The following is a 15,393-nucleotide window of genomic DNA, read 5'->3' as shown; positions in this document are numbered from 1 at the left end:
CAGGTAGCTGGCTCTCCAGTTGAAAGATACAGGGATTTGCTCAGTTGAAAGACACTGAGTGGTCTGGACTGGGTGATTAGGTGGGAGGCTGGCCTAACACCGTTCCTAAAAGAGGGACATTAGAAAGCCAGCCTCCAGCCAAAGCAATCTTGAGGGAAAAAAACGGAGCTGGAGGAATCAGACTCCCTGACTTCAGACTATACTACAAAGCTACAGTAATCAAGACAATATGGTACTGGCACAAAAAACAGAAATATAGACCAATGGAACAGGATAGAAAGCCCAGAGATAAACCCACGCACCTATGGTCAACTAATCTATGACAAAGGAGGTAAGGATATGGAGAAAAGACAGTCTCTTCAATAAGTGGTGCTGGGAAAACTGGACAGCTGCATGTAAAAGAATGAAATTAGAACACTCCCTAACACCATACACAAATATAAACTCAAAATGGATTACAGACCTAAATGTAAGACCAGACACTATAAAACTCTTAGAGGAAAACATAGGAAGAACACTCTTTGACATAAATCACAGCAAGATCTTTTTTGACCCACCTCCTAGAGAAATGGAAATAAAAACAAAAATAAACAAATGGGACCTAATGAAACTTAAAAGCTTTTGCACAGCAAAGAAAACAATAAACAAAACAAAAAGACAACCCTCAGAATGGGGGAAAATATTTGCAAATGAATCAACGGACAAAGGATTAATCTCCAAAATATATAAACAGCTCATGCAGTTCAATATTAAAAAAGCAAACAACCCAATCCAAAAATGGGCAGAAGACCTAAATAGACATTTCTCCAAAGAAGATGTACAGATGGCCAAGAGGCACATGAAAAGCTGCTCAACATGACTAATTATTAGAGAAATGCAAATCAAAACTGCAATAAGGTATCACCTCACACTGGTTGGAATGGGCATCATCAGAAAATCTACAAACAACAAATGCTAGAGAGGGTGTGGAGAAAAGGGAACCCTCTTGCACTGTTGGTGGGAATGTAAATTGATAGAGCCACTATGGAGAACAGTATGGAGGTTCCTTAAAAAAACTAAAAATAGAATTATCATAAGACCCAGCAATCCCACTACTGGGCATATACCCTGAGAAAACCAGAATTCAAAAAGACACATGCACTCCAATATTCATTGCAGCACTATTTACAATAGCCAGGTCATGGAAGCAACCTAAATGCCCATCTACAGACGAATGGATAAAGAAGTTGTGGTACATATATACAATGGAATATTACTCAGCCTTAAAAAGGAACAAAATTGGGTCATTTGTAGAGACATGGATGGACCTAGAGACTGTCATACAGAGTGAAGTAAGTCAGAAAGAGAAAAACAAATATCATATATTAATGCATATATGTGGAATCTAGAAAAATGATACAGATGAACAGGTTTGCAAGGCAGAAATAGAGACACAGATGTAGAGAACAAACATATGGACACCACGAGGGGAAAGCAGGGGCAGGGGTGGTGGTGGTGGGATGAACTGGGAGATTGGGATTGACATATATATACTAATATGTATAAAATAGATAACTAAGAAGAACCTGCTGTATAAAAAAAATAAATAAAATTAAATTTAAAAAAAGGATAGCTAGCCTCCAACTAACACCCGAGCCAGGTTATGTACATACAAAACTTATACTTACAAGAACCAACTTAATTGGGAATTAAAGGAAATCTTGCCTCCAAAATGGCCAAGATGGGGCTCTTTCACTGCATATGCAGTTAAGTTCAAGAAAGCCAACTTGATAAAATATCCTTTCAGAATTCTGATCCTAAGGGAAAGTCCTTCTAGGAGAAGCTTGCATTTCTCTCTCTGTGTCTTGAGATGTAAATGTTCTACTAGGGGTCTTAGAAATTCATGTCTTATCTAGACCATCTTCAATTCCTGAGACTGAGAAAAAAAAGGGGGGGAGGGGAAAGGCCTTTTTAAACTCAAACGCGTAAACTTAACTTATTCCAGTTGTTACTTTTGAACTAGTGAGTTTTATATTGTAACACGTGATTCATGACTAAGTTTTAAAATCAAACTGCGAGATCTCTCTGTGTCTATACGGATATATGTATGGCTGTGTGTATGTTAGAGATATGATATGTCTCTACCTCCAGATGGTATTACCAAAATTAATTTGCAAATGAGTTCTATTTAATTGACTTAAAGGAAATTAAGTGCTTATATAAATTCTCAGAAATATAAAAGAAACTAACCCAAATGAATTTCAGGTTCATGTGAACTGGGAAATATTCAGTATTAAATTAATATTTGGTATTAAAGTTAGTTTAATGAATACAGACATGTCTTTAGAGTCATCAACATTAAGTATAATAGTATGATTGTACCTAGGTTTACTAGAAGTCAAATAAGATCTTACTGTATCTGGTGCAAAGTTTGTCAGCTTTACCAAAGTTTGTCAGCTTTTTTATTTATTTACCAAGAAAAATAACTTGGTATGGTGAAGTATTTTTATAAGTAAATTAAATGTAAATGAGATAAGAACCTTTAGGTAAACTCTTTAGGAATAATTATGTTTTAGGAATGTCTACCTAAAAATAGTCTCTCCAGATTTTGCTAACTTGAAACTTTATAGCTTTGCTAAATTAAGTTAAATGATGGAAGTTTATTGACTATCTAGGTCATTTCCAAAGAAAACAAGATACTGAAACATTAATTACTGAACACTGGCTTTCTTTTACAGAGAAACTAAAGATATTCAAGGACTATTAATAAATATGTTTGGTGCCACACTGAGACATTTTCTATAAGAAAGCATGTTTTTAGACATTATAAATAGTGTTTATAAGTTTGCCAATCTACAGAATGGTAATGTAAAATTTCCTAAGTGCTTACTTTGTTTTCACTAGGAATTAAGATTTTTAAGAGTTGAGAATTCTAATTAAACTATGTACTTAAAGCTAATAGAAATAATAAGGGAAACATTTCACTATGCAAGGAAAGTAAGAGCTGTGTTTTCAGTAAAAGAAGATATGAGGAATGGAAATGCATTTTGTTAAGGGAAAATAAAGTAATTTTGTCTTAAAGCTGGTTATTTCTGAATAAGAAAGAAAATAAGGGGCAAATTAATATGGATATAGCCAAGTTGTGGAAGGTTCCTGGGGAAGAAATAAAAACAGAATCCTTAGAAAGGAATCCTATGTGTGGTCAGGACTGACTTAGATTAGAATGAATTTAATTGAGTAGATACATTTTAAGATTAAAGGTAAAGTGGTGCAAAACTTGAATTTGGTTTTCTCTCTCTGTGAAGAAAACAAAGTTCTCTTAGAATGTCAATCTGCTTTCGATAACAGATTGTAAAGTTTCTTTCTCTTTTTTTTAATTTATTTATTTATTTATTTTTGGCTGCGTTGGGTCTTCGTTTCTGTGCGAGGGCTTTCTCCAGTTGCGGCAAGTGGGGGCCACTCTTCATCGCGGTGCGCGGGCCTCTCACTATCGCGGCCTCTCTTGCTGCGGAGCACAGGCTCCAGACGCGCAGGCTCAGTAATTGTGGCTCACGGGCCCAGCTGCTCCGCGGCATGTGGGATCTTCCCAGACCAGGGCTCGAACCCGTGTTCCCTGCATTGGCAGGCAGATTCTCAACCACTGCGCCACCAGGGAAGCCCGGCAGGCAGATTCTTAACCACTGTGCTTCCAGGGAAGTCCCTCTTTACCTTTTAAGTAATGTATTATAACTTTCTGAATTTGCCTTTGAAATCTTTCTTTCTTTCTTTAATGTCAATTTATTAATTAGTTAAGTTTTTTGCTGCGCTGCGTGGCATAGCAATCTTAGGGACTGAGCCCATGCCCCCTGCAGTGGACGTGCAGAGGCTTACTGGACTGCCAGGGAAAGCCTGCCTTTTTAAAAAAATAATTTTATTTAATTAATTAATTAATCTATCTTTTGGCCTCACCACACAGCATGTGGTATCTTAGTTCCCCCATCAGGGATTGAACCCGTGCCCCCTGCATTGACACTGCAGAGTCTTAACCACTGGACCGCCATGGAAGTCCAAAAAGAGGTATTAAATTAATTAGGTTTATTTGGTATGTTAAATTACATGGGAAGCATTGTTAAATGAGTGATAAACCTTCCTATGTTATATTGTAGGGGTAAATATTATTAATACAGGTGTTCTAGAAATTATATGGAATTCCTAAAAATCTGGTGTGTCCTGGCAAAATGTTATCAGTCATAATTCTAGTTATCTTAAAATGTTGTATGTCACAGCAGTAACCAAGCTTCTTTGTCAATTGCATTGAAATAAGATCTTTAACTATGCCTTTTAAAATCTTTTGTCATTTATAGACAGTTATTGTTGTATTGATGTTTTTGCAAAAAAATAAAGCTTCATCTTCAAGATTCATAGAAAGGACTGTTTGACAAGTACAGGTTTCTGATAAATTTCAGATCATACAGCTGAACTGGGTAAGGAATTAAAGAATTTTAATGGAAACCCTGATGGCTTTATGAAACTGTTAACAAGAGATCAAGGATTAGTTACATAGGACTGAGTGAACTGCTGAATATGGTTATAATTTTTATGTTTTTAAAAATTTTTTGTCTGAAATGTTACTGCCTTTTACTCTGTGTTTTCCAGATATAAGGAAACATTTCCCCTTAAGCTAATTATGGCTTACAGCAATTTGGTAAATTATATCCTTGTAAGCAGAATTGAAACTTTTATCTTTTCTCTCTACCTCATCCCTCCAGAAATTGGAAACTCTTAGGTTCCCAGCAGACTTATCAGCTGAATAATGAAGGCCACCTCCTGACAAGTGCAGGAATCTCAAGGTATATTGGAAGCTTCAAGAAGAGAGGAATTCATTCAAATTTGTTGATATCACAGGTGGAATTGAGTTATTAGCCACTGCAGCTGCTGACCTTTAACACACCCTGAAAGGAGTTCAGGACAGAGATTAGGAATAAGACTCCGGGAAAACTGGTAGAACAAAGCTTCAAATAGTTAAATATTTTCAGAAGAAATTTTTTATAAACCTGGATTCTTGTGCCTTCCCATACTTAGAAAAGCACCAAAACCATTTATGAAAATATCTGTTCCTCATGACTAGCAGCAACCTTCTACTGAGATGTGTGCTTGGGTGCATGTACCCCCTTTGCCAAAACCATGTAGATACTGACCTCCCTCTTACCTCTTCTGAGCAGTTCCTCAGAGCTATCTGAGATGCTGTCTCTTGGGCTATAGTCCTCAGTAAATCTCCAAATAAAACTGAAACTCAGAACTCTCACGTTGTACGCTTTTATTTCAGTAGAAGCCAAAACAGAGGTGTGATTTAAGAATAAGATGGTCAATGAAGTCAGATATTCCAAAAGGTGAAGTAAGACTGAAAAATGTTAATCATATCTGATGATTAACTGCTGACCATAGTAAGAGCAACTTCAGTGAAGTGTGAGGGCAAAGTCTGATCACAGTGAGTCTAAGAGCAAAGGGGGAATTGAGGAAATGCAGCGAATTCAAGACTGTTTTGCTTTGTTGTGAAAATGCAGAGGTGACTGCAGGGGCGGAGGGGTGGAGGACTTGAAACCAATGTTGAAGATTTGGGCTTTTCACCATCAGTGGATGGTACCAGGTGGCGAGTTGAAAGACAAGAGTCAACAGGTAGCTTAAACATAGAGATCCTCAAGGAATGAAGAGATCAGCTCAAGGGTCAAATAAAAGAAGAGATTTCTTCAGAGTTTGGAGAAGGGAGGTGGGTTGGAATTACAGACAAGGGGTGGGGAATTGAGGGAGTTCAGGAGTCACACTGAGTGGCCTCAATTTCCTCTGTAGAGTAAGAGACAGGGTTTTCTACAGAGACCAAGGAGGGCAGAGGTGGAGCAAATCACCTTGGGGGAGTGCTGAACGTTTGGGAGAGAAAGATGCCCAGGAAAAAGTAAAAAGGATTACTGAGAGTTGCTGAGGGCTTGGCTGAGGGTGTTTAACTATGAATTCAGTGTGGCACTACTCTCAAAACTTCTCCTTCCAATTCTGCCTTGCAGGGTGTAAGGTACAGAGAAGAAAGACAGAGATTGACTTCCACTTAAATTCCTATTCCCAATGGCCCAGACATACAGTTACGAAGGCATGTGGCCCAGTCGTCTGTGAGTACCTACCACACGTTTATGACCATCACCAGAAGGGCCAGCATGTTTGTATTCTAAGATGTGTTGTTCTGTAGAATCAGAATCCTAAGGCTTTTATAGAAATTGAGTCATTTAAAAACAAAATTTATTTATTTAGTATTTATTTTTGGCTGTGTTGGGTCTTTGTTGCTGCGCGCGGGCTTTCTCTAGTGGGGGCCATGCTTCATTGCAGTGCAAAGGCCTCTCATTGTGGTGGCTTCTCTAGTTGCAGAGCACAGGCTCCAGGGGTGCGGGCTTCAGTAGTTGTGGCACGTGGGTTCAGTAGTTGTGGCCTGCGAGCTCTAGAGCGCAGGCTCAGTAGTTGTGGCGCAAGGGCTTAGTTGCTCCGCAGCATGTGGGATCCTCCCAGACCAGGGCTCGAACCCGTGTCCCCTGCATTGGCAGGCGGATTCCTAACCACTGCGCCGCCAGGGAAATCCCTAGAAATTGAGCCATTTTTAAAGGAGGAGAAAGAAGCCAGGAGATGAGAGGAGGGAGTGGTTTATCGACGGAAGAACATGCACAACCTAAAAGTTTTGAGTTAAGTTTCATTCGGGGACCTTACTGAGGACTATAGAGGAGGAGAGCCTCTCAGATAGCTCTGAGGAACTGCTCAGAAGAGGTAAGGGAGAAGCCAGGATATATGAGTGTTTTTGTCGGATAAAAACGTGTTGTGGAACATGAAAAGATGACTGCTAATCACAAAGGACAGACATCTCAAGTTATGATTGTAGTGCTTTCCTATGTAGGGGAAGATGCAAGAGTCTGAGTTCACTGAAATGATTCCTTAGATATGCATCTTAACTATCTAGGGCCACTATCCAAATCACAGAATGCTTCCTTGTTTTCTCCATCCTGAATTGCCCTCAGGGCACACCATCCGGGGCAGCTGCGATGGTTGATGGCTTGATCCTTGTAGAACTGGAATGGCAGGCAACATTCCCCTTCCTCAGGGTCCAACTTTTCTTCTCCCTGATCCATCCGGAGGGCGGGTGGCTGCTCGGCCGGTTGCAGGTGCGGCTCCTCTCGGTGGAGGAGGGCCCTGAGCAGGCGGGGCCAGGCGGGAGCGCCTCTGCCATTGGCCCAGCCCAGGCTGCACCTGCCCGGAGCCGGCAGGCCCTTAGCACAAAGTCCGGGGGCCCAGGCCAAGGAGGCAGCAGTCCGTGGCAGCGCAGGTGGGTCCCCGCCCTCGGCCAGGCAAGATGCCCCTGGGGCTGCGGAGAAAAAAGAAATTCACTACCAAGGAGACCTCCCGGCTGGTGGAGGGCGAGCAGACGAATGCGGCCGGCGGCAGCCTCCCCAGCCTCCCGGCGCCCACCTGCAGGCTGGTTTTCCACACGCAGCTGGCCCACGGCAGCGCCACGGGCAGAGTGGAGAACTTCTCCAACATCCAGGAGCTCTACGCCAAGATCGCGGGCGTGTTTGAGATTTCGCCATCGGAGGTAAGCGCCGGGTGCTGGGGCTCAGCCTCTCGCTGCCTCTCGCTGCCTCTCGCCGCTTGTCCCACCGCCCCGCGCAGGCTTAAGTTGGCTCCGGCTGGTTGAGCTGCGCTTCCCGGATCCCGACGTTCGAAGCGGGGTGGGGTCCGCGGCTGCGAGCGCCCCAGGGGGAGCGAGAGGGCCTTACAGGGAAGGGAAGAGGTAAGTCCCAGGACTGGGAAAAGGTAAGTCCCAGGACTGGAGAAAGTCACATTCTCCAGGCTCGATCTGGCCTCTGGGAAACCCGGGACGACCTTTCTTCCTCTTGCAAATGAGTATGCTCTAGTAACCCGAGATTCAGCAGCTTCGGCGCCTTCCCAGCGTCGAGATCTGGCTCGGCAAATTAACACCCTTCACTTTGTCTGGACTTTGCCCTCCTGCTTCCTCTGCAGGGGTGAGCGGGCCACGCTGAGCATCTCCGGGATTGGCGGGCTAGGGGGTGCCTTCCGGGTGATACCAAACCAAGCCCCATTTTGACCCGCATATGTCATGTCACATGTCATCAACACTTTGGTATTTCCGGGAAGCTTATTATTCCAAGGGCGGATAACTAAGACAGTTACACTAAACTACGCGGGACTAGTTGACAAAAATTTCAGAGGGGAAAGCCCCTCTAAATTTTACCCCATATCCTTGAAAAGGGACTGAAATTTGCTTTTATTAGATCGATAGCATGTGTGCCAGGAACTTGAGTTTGTTATGGGGTGATTTCCAAAGCCCTAGTTTAGGCGGACATTTATGTGACCACTTTTATTTATACTTACCCAAGCTAACTGCAAATGCAGGTGTGAGAAATCAGTCCAAGAAAGTATTTTGTCCATATTTCAAGGAAAAGCACAAGATCTTATTGCCCTGGACTCCTGGGAGTGCAGAGAGCTGCCTTTGAGTGGCACAGAGCAGCATTTGGCTATCTGTTCTTTAATGTTGTTTATCAGGTCAGTTCAAGCGAAATTGAGGTCAAGACAAAATTCCAAGAGGAGATGAAAGAGATCTTGAAGTTAACCTTTTGTTCTTTCAGGGTTCCCAGGCACTGAGGGGGCAAATCACAGACCCATTCTATGAATTATTTAGATTGATATAGAGTATTAACGATAGTACTTCACGTTTGTATAGGACGTTTGAATTCAAAAAGCGCTCTTGCAGGAAAAATGTTATTTGATCTTCTCTAAGAGAGGTAGGTGGTAGATAGTTCATTGGGTAGTTTAGGACAGGATTTGGAGACTGATAAACCTCACTGTGGATCCAGGCTCTACCACTTACTAGCTGGGTGGCCTTGAACAAGTTTAACTTCTCTCAGTTTCAGCCATTTGTAAAATAGAGATAAGGACATTTACCTTGAAGGGTTATCGTAAAGACTGGAGTGCATGTGTAAACTTATCAGATTGCACTGGTGTATGGTCAGTGCTTTACAAATTGTAACTAATATCATTAATACCTAATATCATTAATACCTAACAGTTAAATGAGTGGGCTGAGGTACAATGTGTCTGGCCTTTGGCCAAGGTCACATAGCTAGCAACAAAAAAGCTGGGCCGTTATTTTAAACTTGGATCTTCTTGTTTCTAAGCTAAGTGAGCTTGTTAGCATTCTTAACTGACAACTTTAAATATCTGTCCTGTAACCAGGGACTCCAGATTTATTTACTTTGCATTAAGTCTTCCTCATCATAATGTGATACTATTTTGAGTTCTAGATGCATGACTTTACTCAATCCACTTAATCCCTGAGAAGTATTATTATTATCTCTACTTCACAGATAGGAAACTAATGCTTTGAGGTTCAGAAAATGTTCAAAATTACATATAGTAAGTGGCAGAGTCTGTGTTTATTTAATTAAAAATGTTCAAATTACAATAGTAAGTGGCAGAGTCTGTGTTTATTTAATTAATTAATTTATTTGGCCATGCTGTGCGGCATGTGATATCTTAGTTCCCGACTAGGGATCAAACCCCTGCCCCCTGCATTGGAAGTGCAGAGTCTTAACCACTGGTGGCTCCAAATTCCATGAAGTTATATTGCTTCCCAAGTTTTACAGGGTGTCTCAGCAATAACTTGGCAACCATGTTCAGCACTTTAAGTTTGCAATGCGCTGACTTGCATTAAAATTTCAAGATAAACATTAGGTATTTTGATGTGCTTTATCAAAGTTCATAAATTTTTATAACCCTAGATATATATATTAGTATGTTTATGCATATAATCAACATTAAAGCAGGTTTTCCATCTAGACTAAAAAGAGTTAAGTATATTCAGGATAAAGTACTGATCATCATAGTATATGTCAAAGTATCTCAATAGTTAACTTTTTTAATGAATGATTTTATTTTTTGGCCGTGTTTGGTCTTCGTTGCTGCACGTGGGCTTTCTCTAGTTGTGGCAAGCGGGGGCTACTCTTCGTTGCAGGGCGCGGGCTTCTCATTGTGGTGGCTTCTCTTGTTGCAGAGCATGAGCTCTAGGCGCGCGGGCTTCAGTAGTTGTGGCACGCGGGCTCAGTGGTTGTGGCTCGCGGGCTCTATAGCGCGGGCTCAGTATTTGTGGTGCACGGGCTCAGTTGCTCCGCTGCATGTGGGATCTTCCTGGACCAGGGATTGAACCTGTGTCCCCTGCATTGGCAGGTGGATTCTTAACCACTGTGCCACCAGGGAAGTCCTCCATAGTTACTTTTTTTTTTTTTTCATAGTTACTTTTGAAACGAGTAATTTATTAAAATAAAATGCACACTAGTGAGATCCCATTTCTCATCTCATTCCCCCAGCAAGAGGAATAGTGGGATAAACTTTTGAGATGTCAGTGGAGAAAAAACAGAAAGTTTCCCCCCTTTATATGACTATATCAGAAGTCCTGCCTTTTCTCTAGTGAGGTGGCTATGAGGATACAAATGGCACTGTATGAAGAGCTGTACTCTCTCTGCTAAGGAAAAGAGGGAAGGAGTTGGCCTGACCTGATGGCCAGGAGTCTGTAATGTGCCCCTGGCTGTGCGAGGCATTTAAGGCTACAGGGTGGTCATTCCATCCTCACCATAGCACTGAGGCAAAGAGTCTTCTCATTTTGCAGTTGAGCTACATGAGGCTCTGAGAAGTCAAGTAGCTTGCCCAGAGTCGCTGGACTCGTGTGGGGCGGAGTTGGGATTCGAATCAAGGTTTCCTGGTTCCAAGTTCATTACATAGCAGCTGTGGGATTCTTGGTAACTGTATTCAGATTCCAAATACAAACCCGGCAAAACTTCTTTTTTAAACAGATGATCTTTTCAAGTAAATCCTCAGACTCAACCACCAAAATACTTACTACCTCAAAAAGATGCTGTAGTGAAACTGATAATTATGGATTTCACCTATTTCCTGGTTCCTGAAGGAGGAAGTTAATGAAACGTATGAATCACTTGCAGGGTGCAGTCTGTAATCAATCATTACCTTGAAACAGATGGCCAATTATGCAAAAATCCCTTACAGCTGATATCATTTTGCTAAACAGCTAAATGAGCAATTCAGCAAAAAGAAAAAAAGTAAATCTCATCTAAAAGAACAGTTAACTCGTAAATGCTGGGACACTTTTACAAAACATTTGATACCATCTTTTAAAATATTCAGGATTCAGGGACTTCCCTGGCGGTCAAGTGGTTAGCACTCCGCCCTTCCACCGCAGGGGGCATGGGTTGGATCCCTGGTCAGGGAACTAAACTCCCGCATGCCGTGCGCAGCCAAAAGAAAAATTTCAGGATTCATGTATGAGTTGATTACTAAACTCTTGAGCTGTAGTCATAAAATTTGTTGAAGGGGCCTTTTGAATATTTGACTACTGTAATTGTTTGACAAGTAGTTTGTGTCGTGACATATTTTCTTAATTCTCTATTATGTGGAAAGATTGTGGGGAAAGAGTGAATTTGAAAGAGTTTATTAAGAAATCACTTTTGTAGTTAGATACTTGTCCAGAAGCTGAAAACTCTTTATAGATTTCAGAAATTATTAACTTTGATTTGGTTACATTAGTTTGTATATGATGTAATACTAAGTATTCATTGAATGAATGGATCAAGCAAATACAGCCCCTTCTCAGTACATAGAGCAGTCAAATAAAGCAGTGTACTGGGGAAGCAGAAGAGTCAAGAATTGTGATTTTAATTTCAATCCATATGTTCAACTTGTAATTATGCTATTTTTCTTAAAAACAAAACAAAACAACAAACCGTCTCTTGTCACCTGCCCCCATCTCTTATGCTATTACCCCATTTCTCCTTTATAGCAAAACTCAAAAGTTTCTGTCTCCAATGAGATATATTCTGCATCTCATCTCTCTGCTCAAGACTGATAGCTCCTCACCTCACTTAGAGTAAAAGCCAAAGTCCAATGATGCTTACAGGCCCTGTGGCCTCTCTAACATGCTTCAGCTAATTTGGCCTCCAGGCTGTTCCTTGAACTCTGGAGCCTTAGGGCTTTTGCACTGGCTGTCGCCTCTACCAGAACCTCTCCTTGGCAAAATGCTCTTTTTTTTTTTTTTGGTTATGCCTTGTGGCTTTCAGGATCCTAGTTCCACGACCAGGTACTGAGCCTGTGCCCTCAGCAGTGAAAGCGCGAGTCCTAACCACTGGACTGCCAGGGAATTCTCAGAATGCTCTTCCTGAAGTTTGGTCTAATGTCACCTTCTCAGCGAGGCTGGTACTGATCATCCCATTTAAAATTACAGCACCCCCTAAAAACAAAACAAACAAAAAATGAAAAGAAAAAGCAAAACCCCCCAAATTATAGCACTCCCTATTCCCTTTTTATAAAAAATAAATTTATTTATTTATTTATTTTTGGCTGTATTGGGTCTTTGTTGCTGCTTGGGGCTTTTCTCTAGTTGCAGTGAGCCAGGGCTACTCTTTGTTGCGGTGCGTGGGCTTCTCATTGTGGTGGCTTCTCTTGTTGCTGATCATGGGCTCTAGGCACGTGGGCTTCAGTAGTTGTGGCACGCGGGCTCAGTAGTTGTGGCTCGCGGGCTCTAGAGCGCAGGCTCAGTAGCTGTGGTGCATGGGCTCAGTTGCTTTGCGGCGTGTGGGATCTTCCTGGACCAGGGCTCAAACCCGTGTCCCCTCTATTGGCAGGCGGATTCTTAACCACTGTGCCACCAGGGAAGTTCTTATCCCCCTGTCTTGATTGATATAAATGACTGCTGCTCCTTTTACCAACCACAGTTTTAGCTTTGACAGTTTTCCCCACCTTGTAGATAGTTTTATTAAGATGCTGAGTCATAGACTTGTCCCCACTTCCTGATAGCAAACCTGTGCTGTCCTAACATCACCTAACACAAGCCCAAATCTTTTCTAATGCCCTATTACTCAGACCCTCCCCCACGGTTCTCCATGGTGTGCTGCCTCCCTTGTTGCAAGGAGCAGTAAACTAGAAATGAGAATTCCTGGTGGTTTTTGGCTGGAAGGCATTGACAGTTGTCACTGCTGGATTTTTACAATGCAGATTCTAAATGGTACCCTGAATATGGTTTCCCTGATTCCACCCATCCTCTATTTTTTAAAATAATTAATTAATTAATTAATTTTTGGCTCTGTTGGGTCTTCATTGCTGTGCGCAGGCTTTCTCTAGTTGCGGCGAGCAAGGGCTACTTTTCATTGTGGTGCATGGCCTTTTCATTGCAGTGGCTTTTGTTGTGGAGCATGGGCTCTAGGCACGCAGGCTTCAGTAATTGTGGCACGCAGGCTCAGTAGTTGTGGCTCGCAGGCTCTAGGGCGTAGGCTCAGTAGTTGTGGCTCACGGGCTTAGTTGTTCTGCGGCATGTGGGATCTTCCCGGACCAGGGATCAAACCCGTGTCCCCTGCATCGGCAGGTGGATTCTTAACCACTGCGCCACCAGGGAAGTCCCGCATCCTCTATTTTAATATTGATTCCCTGATCATACCAATCTCAAAAACCTACAAGGCTCCCTGTTACTTACTGTCATATTCCTTTCGGGCTGCTATTAAAAAAATACCACCAACTTGGTAGCTTATAAACAAGAAAAACTTATTACTCACAGTTCTGGAGGCTGGGAAGTCCAAGATCAATGTGCCAGCATGGTTACATCTGGTGAAGGCTCATTTCCTAGTCTATAGCTGGCACTTCTTTCTCTGTCCTCACCTGGTGGAAGGGGCTAATGGTCTTTCTGGAGCCTCTATGATAAGGCACTAATCCCATTTAAGAGGTCTCCACCCTCATAATTTGAGCAATTCCCAAAGGCCCCACCCATTAACACTAGGATTTCAACATTTGAATTTTGGGGTAGGGGACATAAACATTCAGACCATAGCACTTACAAATAACCCCCACCAGCCAGACAACGTCTCCTAGTCCTGCCTGCCTCTTTAGTCCTGCCCCATGCCTACTGCTCCAGTCTCATCTCCTAACAATCCCCTTTTTATTCCAGAATGTTTAACTATTTCATTCCTCTATGCCTTTTCTCATGATGTTCTCACTTCTTTGTTCTGATAGCTCCTACCCACCTCTCCAGTCTCAACTGTCATCTCCTCCAAGAAGCCTTCCTTGTGAATCTGCCAATCTAGATATGTTTAATACCCAGTACTGCATGATCTTAACATAGCACACTGAATTGAATTTAGTTACTTATCTCTTGCTGAGGGCTGGGAGGGTTTTTTCCCTTAAAAATCTCATTTCCAGAGTTGCTAGATGGCTTAGTTGCACCATAACATTTTAATAAATAGAAGTAGATGGTGGATCCGGTAGGAGAGGAAGCTGAAGATATAAGCAGTAGTGAGACTACAAATGTCCTTGAAGCTATATGGGTTCTATTCTGTAGGCAGTAAGAGTAACCCAAGTATTTTTCAGCAGAGGAATGACCCCTGACTGGTGTTTTATAAAGTTGAGACACAATCGACCATTCATTTGCTATGCTTCCTTTATAAAGTTTAGTTTAAGTTAAATAGGATGGTATTTTCTGGAATTGCGCGGTACCATATGAGAAGTTCTAAATATACTATGATCATTATGTGTGCTTACTATCCTCATGAGCATCAGCCTCTGTTTTCTATGAAAAGCTCAAGTAAAAAACAAAACAAAACAGCAAAACATCCCCCCTAGAACCGTGACTCATTTTGAGAAGTGGGAGGATAGTCTCACCAGCTGCCTTATAGACCTCATTGCTCTCAGGAAGATAAGAAATGGGTAAGAATGTTGATTTGTGTGCTGGAGATCCCCCAAAGTAGGTGTGTGAACAACTCTAGAATCAAGTCTGAACCCCTCCCCAAGCCTCTGCTACCTCATAGACAGATGGTGGCCCCTTTGCCATCCCTCACCTACTCCCACCCCTCCAGCCATCCTGAGTGGACATGGGAGGCTCTTGCAGGTTGTAAGAGATGGAGACACTCAGGTTACCTTGGACAACGTGTATGTGTGTATTTGTTAGGATGTACGGGGAGGTGAGGAAGCCCAGGATCGCCTCTGTAGCTGGGCAGTCAGGTTCCGTGGGCAGCTGGAACATCACTCATGCTGTCTGGGTGAAAGCAGTAACTTCAGACTCTGGAGAACCAAGAGCAAGTCCAGTTGCCCTTCACCTTCCCTCGCTACCTGTCTCCCTACTTCTTACTGTGTTCTTGACTGATTCCTTCCTTTTATCCTTTGACTTTGCTCCTTTAAGGCCCCTATTGCCTCCTCTCTGTCTTTTAGTTCTTTGCTTCTGTACTTTCTGTGCGCCCACTCCGTCTCAAACTTGAACTCCCTGAGAGTGAGTCTCTGTTGGTGAGTCAGGGTACAGGACAGGTGGGGCAGGCCCCGTTGGCCTGTGGGTCAGGGCTC

General features: G+C 42.4%; 1 protein-coding gene across 1 annotated transcript in view; it reads left to right on the top strand.

The window, feature by feature from the left end:
• The first annotated feature begins 3,838 nt into the window (after nucleotides 1-3,838).
• Nucleotides 3,839-15,393, top strand: part of GIPC2 (GIPC PDZ domain containing family member 2) — a 91,052-nt gene continuing 79,497 nt past the window's right edge. The window contains exon 1 of the mRNA XM_082355901.1: nucleotides 3,839-7,579. Coding sequence (XP_082212027.1) covers nucleotides 7,340-7,579 — 240 coding nt within the window. The 5' untranslated portion in view covers nucleotides 3,839-7,339. The remainder of the gene's footprint in view (nucleotides 7,580-15,393) is intronic.

This window comes from Balaenoptera borealis (genome assembly GCF_965194805.1).
Source record: "Balaenoptera borealis genome assembly, chromosome: 1".
Lineage (NCBI taxonomy): Eukaryota > Metazoa > Chordata > Mammalia > Artiodactyla > Balaenopteridae > Balaenoptera > Balaenoptera borealis.
This window is presented reverse-complemented; position numbering and strand designations above follow the sequence as displayed.